Here is a 10,450-nt window from a genome sequence, read left to right as displayed (position 1 = left end):
GGAAGGGAAAAAACCATACACAATAAAGAGATCTTAACCCACTCAGATCTTTCAATATTTTAACTTCCACTACAAAATTAAAACAAGAATTAAGAGCAATGAAAACATAAGTTTAGGTGACAAGTATAAGCAAAACCCTGCCAAAGGAGAACACAAATCACAAGGCTGTTGTCAGAATTGGACCACCTTGTTACTGAAGAGCTTGCACATGAGTTTGGGGGGCTCAATCTAGTGGCCCTTATGCACTCACATGACTAATCCCTACTCATGCAAAGTTGTGCCATCGAAGTAAATAACACTACTTGCATGTGTCAGGATTGCAGAACCAGGATCTAAGCATCTTCACTCTCTCTCTCTCTCACATACACGCCTTTGCCTATGAAACACTGGAAGACATAATGGCAAATTACTATTTGTATTACAGTACTGCCCAGAGGTCGCAGCTGAGATCAGGCCAGATGGTGCCAGGTGCTTTACCTACAAATAGTACGAGTCCCTGCCTCAGAGGAGATTAAATGACAAAGGCTACCAAAAGAGGCAACTGAATGTGGCTAATAATTAAGAACATTAAGATAGCTATAGGAAATGGCTTTCCTTTCAGCTGGAGGGGTTCAGGCTTCCAAGCATGATCTTTCTCAATTTTCCCCATCTCTGCTCTCTAACCTTGGCCTCCTCCTTGCCTTGAATCATGGGCCTCTCCTCATCTTGCCAGGCCCCATGACAAGGAGGCTCAGGACTCTCAAGTAGTAATGCAAAGATATTGGCTCAGTCCATGTTGGAGTTGTAGCGCTTCCAGTCTGGGTTGTCATGATGTCCCATCCTCCACGCTATTGCTTTGAAATGGAGGTAAGGGAGGGTGCTCGTAAGCCGTGCATTTTGCATCCCACCCAGCCAGCTGAAAGTCATTCTTCCCGAGCCCCAGCCTGTCCAGGGAGCAGTGGCCTGATCTTACACACCAATGCAGCTCTGGGGTATTACCATGTGGGGCTGCCACCAAGACAGGTATCACAAATAACCACATTTTTACTTACTTCCTCTAAATTAAAAATCAGGTGCCAAAGACATTTTAAAATGAATACATCTATGAAATCAAGACATTAGATAGTAGGATTATAAAGCAGTTTCCCATTACACCAGTATTTATAACGACTATGTAGTTTGCAATAGCGTCCAAAGGCTCCCATCAATGCTGAGACCCCACTGTGCTAGGCGGTTATGTCAGGATCTATTCCCCAGTCTCATTTTTCTATGCTTAAGTTGCATTGTATTTGGCACAGGGAAACCCAACCTGCATAGTGCATCCCAGCTAGCTAGCTGGAGTGTGAGATTAGTACTGGGATCATAGGCTAGTTACTTACCACTGGGTGGCCGGACTGATAATGGAGAATAAATAGGGGACCATACACAGCTAGCAGGAACAAACTCTCGCCATTAAAAAGACATTCTGCTCCATTTCCTATGGATAGGCAGCGGGAATCCCAAACTGTAAAGGAGAATTTGAAAAATGCTTCTTTGATGGACACACATCAATAAGAAAGCACTGAAAGGGGAAGTGCCTAATTTTTCTAGCACACCTTATCGAACACATCTCCTGTGCTAATGAATGTAACGGATACGTTCAGCAGAGATGAGTCTAGACTATTAAAGGACTGATAATGGGGAACAGACCCTCTCTCTCTCTCTCTCTCTCACTACTGATGTTCTAGCAAGCTAGAAATGAAAGTTACCAACAGCTCGGTGGCATGTCAGTGGCTGACATAGTGCCTGTTAGTGGGTCTCAAGTTAATTTCTAATGGATACCTGTCCACATCACAAAATCCTGATTCACAGCCGACACCCTGATTGGTAGTCTCAATGGAAGAGAAAGAATTCAATGGCTAAGACGATCGAGTTTCCCACTCACCTTAAAGGCGATTCCCTCCAGGTCAGGGTTGCATCTCATTGGTGAGGAACTGCATGGGGGCAACTTGCATTGCCGTGAGATGTCTGCTAACTCTGTGTAGCTTTGAGATCACAGATTGATTGCAAGGTACACATGCGCTCACACCCGCGGTCATCCCCTCCCCCCTACACGTGTGTACACACACACACACACACACACACACACACACACACACAAATAAAAGACACATTTAAGTGAGATTTATAATTTCGTTTTTTTGGGTTTTTTTTTCTTTTGTTTTTTAAAGAAAAATAATCCTCTTTAAACACAGAGCATGAACTAAAAACCTCCTGGGGACAGAGTTCCCCATAACTGGAGCACAATGTAACTAAACTGTACAGCGTTAAGAGCCCAAAACAAGCATACAGATAACATACAACATTTCTTTTGTAGGAGAAGGTTTAGGACTCCTCTTTATCATTCCCCACCCTCCCCAAGTACCTACTTCTACCAGCAGGTACCTCAAACCCCTCCCCACCCATCCAAGGACACAGAGGATTTGATAGTCACTTCTGGAGGCAGTGTTTGTGGAAACGGCTTCCTTGCACTGACCAAATAGGTACTTTCTGATATTCTTACAGACACCCGGGATAGAAGTTAAGACTAGGATGTTTCCAGGAAGGGTGGCTGGGAAATATAGCAGTATCCAGAGATATCCAGAGGCAGCACAGGCTCCCAGCTGCATCCCTTTAGAGACCCCCAACTAGTTCAGCAATGTTTCACAATGTTACTGTCACCAAGGAATAGGGAGTGGGATTTGGACATTCACGGGCCAAAATTTGCCACTGAGTAAGCGGACTGAACTGCAGTGAGTTCTGCCTGCTTATGTGCCAGGAATGCTTACGTTTAGGTCTGGGCTATTATAGCGTATGACAACTTGTCCTTCAAACTCACTCCACTCCCTTAACAATATACATCACACCCACCGATACAGCCACGCTCTGGAAAAGTAGCATTGGGAATCCAAGATACTCTTAATTCAGAGCTGACAGAATCATGGGAAGACTGTCCAGGGTCTTGGGACATGCATAATAAATCTGGGCAGAGAGAGGAAGGACGTGTGCATCTTTAAGGGAGGATGGGGGATGAGAGAGGGTGATCATTCGGCAGCAAGGCTGAGGTTCCTTTTGGTAAGAGTTCGCTTATGCCCCACCTCTAAGTCAACCTTCACCTTATTTAAATAAAGCTCAAATCTTGTTTAATGTACAGAAAGTTTACATCCATCCCCCCCCCACCCCACCCCTAAAAGGCTTTTACAGCAAAAACAATTAGAAAAATAAAATTCCATCCCTGAACAATATTGTACGAAGACCCATGCCACCAGCAATTCATGCACAAAGATTTTGACTGGGGAACCAGATTTTTTTTTTTTTTGATTCCTCCAAACCAGCATTATATAGAAACAGCAGCAGCAGCAAGATGGACACAGTGTCCGGTAGCTGGATTAAGGCTGACAATATAGTGACAAACATGGGCTCAGATCTTTCAAAATGAAGAAACTCTTCAAACATTTATATACACATGTACACACACATGCACGCACACTAACAACACTGAAGGCTTTGCATCAGCAATAGCACCGCTCCCGCCTTGTTCTAGCACCAGATTGAAAGGGCTTGTGATTTTCCTCTTAAGTGATAACCTCCAAAAAGTCTTTAAACAGCTTCAGACAGGGTCACCTAAATGCTTGGCCAGGAGCCCAACCGGCAGCAGATTCAGAAATGGAATTAAGGAGTTCCTGAAACAAGAAATGTGCAAAAGGGAGAAAGGAGGGGCTGGGAGTGTACGGAGCCGTGGGTGCTGGGAACAAAGAAGAAATGCTAGAAAGGGGCAAATCCAGCACTGGAGTTTGGTGGGGACAAATAAAAGCCATGTGAAGTGGGGCTGTGTGCTAGATGTGGCGGTGGGTAAATGCAGCATAGACTGGGAGGTGAGAAGTGAAACGAATTTCGTGGCATAAGCAAAGTCACAGTGCACATCTATCATAATAAGACACACAAGGCCACCGTAGTCTATGGCATGCAGTCTATGCTTAGGAGCATGTGGGCACGCCGAAAGTCAGGACAAGGGGCCATGACCAGGATACCACATGTTGTTGCGGGTCAGGAGTGAGTTACAGTGTCACAACCGTATGAAGAAGCTTGTGGAATGCTCACCAACTCAGGGGCACTTCCAGTTTTTTGCCTGTATGAACACTAAATACAACCCAAAGAAACATCAAAGGTACACAAATCTCATCACAGTGAGGTTGTGGACTAGCCCAACATGGGAAACCATTAATGCAAATTACAAAGAGTTACTAATCAGCATACTGCATGGCCCACTATTTCTGATGCAGTTGCTAGTCTGAATCTAGGCCATGGTGAAGGAGTTGCCAGGTAGACAGCCAGGCCAGAGCACCAAAGGAGAGTCCAGACAAAGCTGTAGTGTCAGAGATCCTGCTTCCACAATCTCTTGATAAGAGATACCCATGGCAGTCAGTCAGTCTCCTGCATGTAACGAGAGAGAGGGCTTCGCCGATCAATAGGGGCTGGAAGAGGGTTGCTAAGATAATGCAAGAATAGGTGCCATCGACACAGGGAGAGCAAGACTTGATTTTCCACAGCTCGAGTCACCAGCAATAAAGGCCACCCACCTGGACAGGCAGCATATTGATTAGTGTGTTAGGTTATCGCTTTGTTTGTCTAGGAGAGGGCAGGAGGGCTCAATAAGCGACATAAAGGAAAAGCAGTTTCTTAAAGCACCTGATACCCACAATGAGGTGAGATTTTCAGATTAATGGGGAAGTCTCTTATTGCCAGCAGACTACCACGGTGGTTGGGTGTGGAGGAGGTGGAGGAATGCCCAAAGCAGACAGTAGCCAGGCATGCAGTGGGGAAGAAACGTGGCAAGCGCAATTCAGTAGTTCCAGAACAGAAGATGGGGAGAGGTAAGAGGATTCAAGACCAAAAGAGGAACAGGACCAGGACAACAGGAAGGTTCTGGGCGGAGTCCTATCAGAGGCCTCGTCCTTAGTGTTAGCCAGGTCTCCTTTGAGCCATGGGGTTGGGATGTAGGAATTTGGACACTCAGGCCAAAATTTTCAGACATGCTTAGTGATTTTGGGTGCCCAACTTGACACCTTAAAAAGGACCCGATTTCCAAGGATGCTAAACACTCACCCTCTGGGGAAAAAAAATTACCTGGCTCCTTTAAGGCATCTCAAATTGGACACCCAAAAAATTGAGACTCAAAATTAGAAACTATTTTTGAAAGTCTTGGGCGACCACCATGGATTTTAAGGGACATCCTGGATGCTTAGCTGGTCTGGTGCACCTCTAGCTGAGACACACTTGTATTGCCTTCTTGGCTAAAGTGCCTTAAATAGTGAATGATACAGGCCTCTGCCAACCATGAGGACCCAGGCCTCTAGAATGGGGCATGTTATCAGACTCCTCCCTGTTGGAGGAGCGCTCTTCCCACAGTTTCCAAAACAGTATGTTTATGTGGTTTACCGTAAGAACAAGCTGTGCAGCTCCCGATGTCAGCAAACACACCAGCAGTCAGAACTGCAGCCTGGAGCCCGAGGCACGATGCAAGCGCATCAGGGCACATCTTATGACAGTAGTATTGGCGCCTCCTGGCAAGGCGAAAAACATGGGTTTGCTTTTCCGATGCAGATGAGCCCAACCCTACAGCAGTTGTACTGGTTTGAGCAATGGACATGAACTGTTACCAGGAGCCAGAATTGCAGGAAGGCAACTGGCTAGAGAGACCTCAGACAGCAGACTGGATGGATTACAACTCCCCCCCCCCCCCCACAAACACCCCATTATGCAAGAGAATCACGGAGCAGCTTAGGTCCCCCCATGGGTTCTGGAAACCTTAAGGCGGACATAAAACCATTCATATAGAATGAACCAGGGAGAGTGAGAGGGAGGGAGAATAGGTGCCAACAAGAAAACCAGGCTGGGGAAACCATTTCAATAATCGAAGCCCAGGTCCCGCCTCTTGTCTCCAACTTATTTGTTCGAATTCTTCTTATTCCATCACCACTGTCCATCTGAGGTTGGTTAATAGGTGGGAAAGATGGGATGAGACAAAGCCAACCAGGTCATTTACATCTTCTCCAGTTCATGCCACAGACCGATTCTTTAGAAAGAAGGTGCAAGGGACATTAGCTGACCTTGAGCTGGGTATTGCAAAGAGTCCCACTGGCCACCTCCAGCATCACAACAGCCCTTTGATACGTTCTGCTCAGAGGTGGCAACAGCAGCTGTCTGGTTCTGTGTCACTGCAGCCTGGCAGGCAGTGGTTGATAAGCAGCATGCACCTGTGGCACGGCCATAAGACACCAAAGCTGTGGTTGAATTGTTCTTGTGTCAGAGTCTCTTGGGAAGTAGGTGGTGCCAGAGAGAGCCGAGGCGGTGCAGGTCAGCGCAGGCTCTGGTAGAGGTAGGCTGAGGTGAAGATCGCATTGGCTGTCAGGCTCATGGCAAGGAGACCTCGGATAACGGAGTTACCAAAATGACCTTTGCAGGGGCAAGGAGGGGAGAGGGGGGGGGGAAAAAATGCCAGAAAAAGCCGTTAAGGAACTTGATGAAACAACAAACACAGAAGTCTCCCTTCCCATGCCCAACATTTTTTATTCGGCTCAGAAGTTGGTGAACCATGTTTCCAGCCACAATCCAGGCAGGAAAGACTCTAATGCACTTCTCCATTCAATTCTTTCCCATTCCTTTCTAATCTCACCCACTGTTTCCTGACCCAGGAGAACACTGTAGTGCTAGTGTTTCTCAGACGGCCTGGGGAATACGGAGACCCTTGTAGTGAAGGCCCAGAGGAGATCTGCTGCCTTCACTGGTCTCTGATGATTTTTGTTTGATTATTGCCAACAGTTCGTATACACACACACACACACACACACACAGCCTGCCACCCACCTCTCCAGCTTGCTAGGTCTTCTCCTTTGGTGGTTGTGTCCACCACACAGGTGGATGAATGTGACGAATTATCCTCTTTTTTGATGGAATTATTACTGCAAATACTCCCTCTTTCCACGACTGACCTCATATCTGTTAGAGGAGAGGAGAGAAGGCACCATGAGAAAAAAAACAGATGTAATGGAAATGATAAACCTGTCACCAGAAGTGGATGGTGAAACATTGCAGAGCAACGCTGCACAAGAGATTAGGACTGGAAGCGAAGACAAAAACCAAATCCAGGAGCTCTTTGGCATAAATCATTAGTGTGAAAAACAATCCTAGCACAACTGCAATGGCTGGATGAATTTTGGAAGTCAGAACATAATTATCCAAGCTAGAATGTGGTCAGGACAATTGGGCTAACACCCGTAATCATGTGAAAGCATCCATGATAATCCAAATAATAAAAAATAAATAATAATAATGGGATCTTAAATGACAAGTGGAGAAGATCTTGGTTTCACCTCTAATCTGAAGGACAGGGCCTTGAGCAGTACAGTGGCCCCCTAATGACACAAAGGGCCATTGGATCCAATATGGACTCAGCTACTCAATCATCAGCACCACTTGGGTTTTCCTTGATGGGCTCCCCTCCCTTTGCCAACTGCTTAGTTTGCAAGCTGACCGACTGTGACCGGACTGGACTCTGGGGAAGAGATCAGGAACGTACCATGCATTCCCCGCTCGTTGAGGTTCTTTTTCGGGAACGGGGTCAGCTCAGCAGCGAAGACGTTGCTGTCAGGGTGGGTGGGCTCATCCAAGCTGGTCGGCGTGTGCAGGGCATCGCTCTGGGATGGAAAAAGCAGCAGCTTCTGCCCTTTCAGGTTCAGGCGTGCAGGACTGATGAGGGGCCGGCGGTAACGCAAGGAGCCTGAGCTGGAGGTGAGGGACCCAGCCACTGAAGGTGCTGGAGATGGGATGGGGGATGGGGCGCAGCTTCCAGACAGCAGGGAGTAGTACTCTGAAATGGAGACGCGCCGGGGCAGAGAGAGAGGATTTAGGTTGGGAAATGTGGTAGGTGTGTTCTCCAACCAGTCTGCGAGAGGAGGGTGTGTATGTGTCCCTATTCATTTCAAAAAGTCCTTGCCATGCTATGAGTGACAGGAGCACCTCCTATACCACCATTCTTTACTCTGAGTACACACATTGTAAGTTCAGGGCGGGGGGAATTCAAAAGTAATTCTCGGCAGAGCCAAAAACTTCTATCTTTGCAAAGGAACTTGGGAAAACAAGGTCATATCATAGTAGTCCTCAGTTAACTCCATTAAGGCTCTGTCTATACACAAGAGTTGCAGCAATTTAATTAAGTTGATGTATAAAATGATGTGTTAGATCTGTGCAACTTCTGTAGTTAGAAAAGGCACAAGACTTCGCTCCATTTACACGGAGATGGTTTACATTTACTGTTGCCTAACAGAACAGGTTAGAAGGTCAACTCTCCTTTCACTGAACTTTTCACCTCACGCAGCCCAGGTTCAACGCACTCAAATACCCCCATTCTTAATAGGTCCTGAAGCAGGCTGCCAGGCAGGCTTCAACCAACCAGACCCACAGCAGGGTGGGTTACTTGCTCCACTCCAGGGAACTTTCCAGGTTTACCTCCCCCATTCCCAGCTGCTTTGGAGAATACATGCAAAAAACCATGTGATTCTTCCAGCGTCGTGTCTGCCCACGCCACCAACCAGGCTAATAGGGGCAATTCAGCACAAACACTACTAGACTCTTACCCTTTCCATCCTTTAAGGTTCCCCAAGCCATAGATCAGCTACTTCTACTGCACCATCACCCCAGCATCTATCATGGAACTCAATGGAGTAGACTCAGCTGGGATTTCTGGTACTGTAACCGTGATGTCACATCATGGTTCATGCTGGTGCATCACAAGGGGGTAACTTTGGAGGGGAGGGGAGAAGAACACTTAGAACAGGGGAGAAAAGGTAAGTTTGTAATGGCCTGACAGCCCCTTTCGGTCTGGTCGCAGGGCTCATTCAGTGGAGTTTATATTTTGCATGCAGCTTATTGTTAAAGGAGTGATTTTGGCAGGTACTTTGAGACTGTTTGTTTGATGAGTACACCAGGAAAGTGGGGGGTGGGCAAGGAATTAACCCAGACTGCAGCTGCGTTTTGCTTGTTAAAACACGGGCAGTACAAACTGGATGCAGAGGCAAGGGATCCAGACGGGGACAGAAGTTCTGTCTGGGGTCAGAAGTGCAACAGAGAGGTCACCGGTATGATGTGGCAGCAAACAGGCACAGCAAAGGAGTTTGATAATCAGTTCCTTGGACAGGAAAAAAAACTAAATAAAGAGGAAAAGAGTTGCAGATGGAAAGCTTGAAATTATTCAGAGTGATCTCAACTTTTAAACGTTTTCCAATATTTTTGCAGCTAACAAAAGAAAGTGAAGCCTGGGGATACCCACAGTAGCTTTTACCCTTTACTCTTCAGTTCTTCCTCCTCTTCCCATGCCGGACTCATCCCCAGTGGCCGTACATAACATTCACCTCTCTCCAAAGCCAGGTAACCATAACTGTATACACTTGTTGCAGGGCTAAAGCCCTCCAGCCCACACATGCTCCCTCTTCCTGTTCTTCTCTGCCTCAAGGGTGGATGGTGCTACTTCTGCAGCATTCCCCGTCCCAGTTGGCCCACGAAATGGAGAACCTGATCTCTTACATGGCAGCATGCTTTACTGCCACGGAGTGACTAAGCCAATTCAAGGTCCAGTGGTGCGTGTAACATCCCAAGCAAGAGCAGAAGTCTCAGACCACACCCCAGTGGGCAACCAAAACCATTACAACTGGCCAGTCTCTGTGAAGAGGCCAAGGACTGAACGGGCATGGAGAGTAAGTTTCCCTCTTAGCTTTGAGGTGTTGCCCACCAGATCAGGGCTGAAATACAACCTACTTGCACTGCTGCTCCCCGGGCAGCTGCCTAGAGCCTGCAGGGCTCTCTCTGGCACTAAATTTAGACTTTAAAAGGTAGGGGGTGTGTGTGGATGTGGGTGTGGGTGTGTAATTCTAGATTTTCCACCCCATTTTTTATTCCAATTGGATACCTGTTAGGAAACCATTTGCAATAAGGTTTTAAAAGGGCGATGAAGCTGTAGCTCGTAGCTGTAGCACTGCTGATGCATCACTACACTAGCAAACCGTGGTCCTGACTTTGGTGGGTGAGGGAACGGGGAAGGACTTTAGCAGTGGAGTTGCACTGCAGAGACCTTTGGAGCTGTATGATCTGGAAAAATAATCGTGTTTGGAAGTCACTCTGACCCTCACCCACTCAACAGGCATCATGTTAATGTCATGTCATGTTAATGTCCAAATCCAAGGAAGGCTGGTCTTGTGTTTAATGCACTGCACTGGACACTGGAGATTTGGGTTCAGTTCTTGATTCTACTGCAGTTGCTGTAGCCCATTGGGTAAGCCACATAACCGCTCCAGACCTGATCTACAGAATGGGGAAGTAACCCATCCTAGGTCTGTCTTGTCTACTTAATTGTAAGCTTTTCCGGGCAGGGATTGCCTTGCTGTGTGGAAGTACAGCG

General features: G+C 46.9%; 1 protein-coding gene across 1 annotated transcript in view; it reads right to left on the bottom strand.

The window, feature by feature from the left end:
- Positions 1–2,137: 2,137 nt before the first annotated feature.
- The window catches only part of TMEM201 (transmembrane protein 201), a 49,327-nt gene continuing 41,014 nt past the window's right edge, over positions 2,138–10,450 (bottom strand). Inside the window, exons 9-11 of the mRNA XM_034753120.1 lie at positions 7,577–7,867; positions 6,865–6,996; positions 2,138–6,453 (exon numbers count right to left, since the gene is read on the bottom strand). Coding sequence (XP_034609011.1) covers positions 6,356–6,453; positions 6,865–6,996; positions 7,577–7,867 — 521 coding nt within the window. The 3' untranslated portion in view covers positions 2,138–6,355. The remainder of the gene's footprint in view (positions 6,454–6,864; positions 6,997–7,576; positions 7,868–10,450) is intronic.

This window comes from Trachemys scripta, chromosome 19, assembly GCF_013100865.1.
Source record: "Trachemys scripta elegans isolate TJP31775 chromosome 19, CAS_Tse_1.0, whole genome shotgun sequence".
NCBI lineage: Eukaryota > Metazoa > Chordata > Testudines > Emydidae > Trachemys > Trachemys scripta.
Note: the sequence above shows the minus strand (reverse complement) of the source record. Positions and strands in the feature narration are given on the sequence as shown.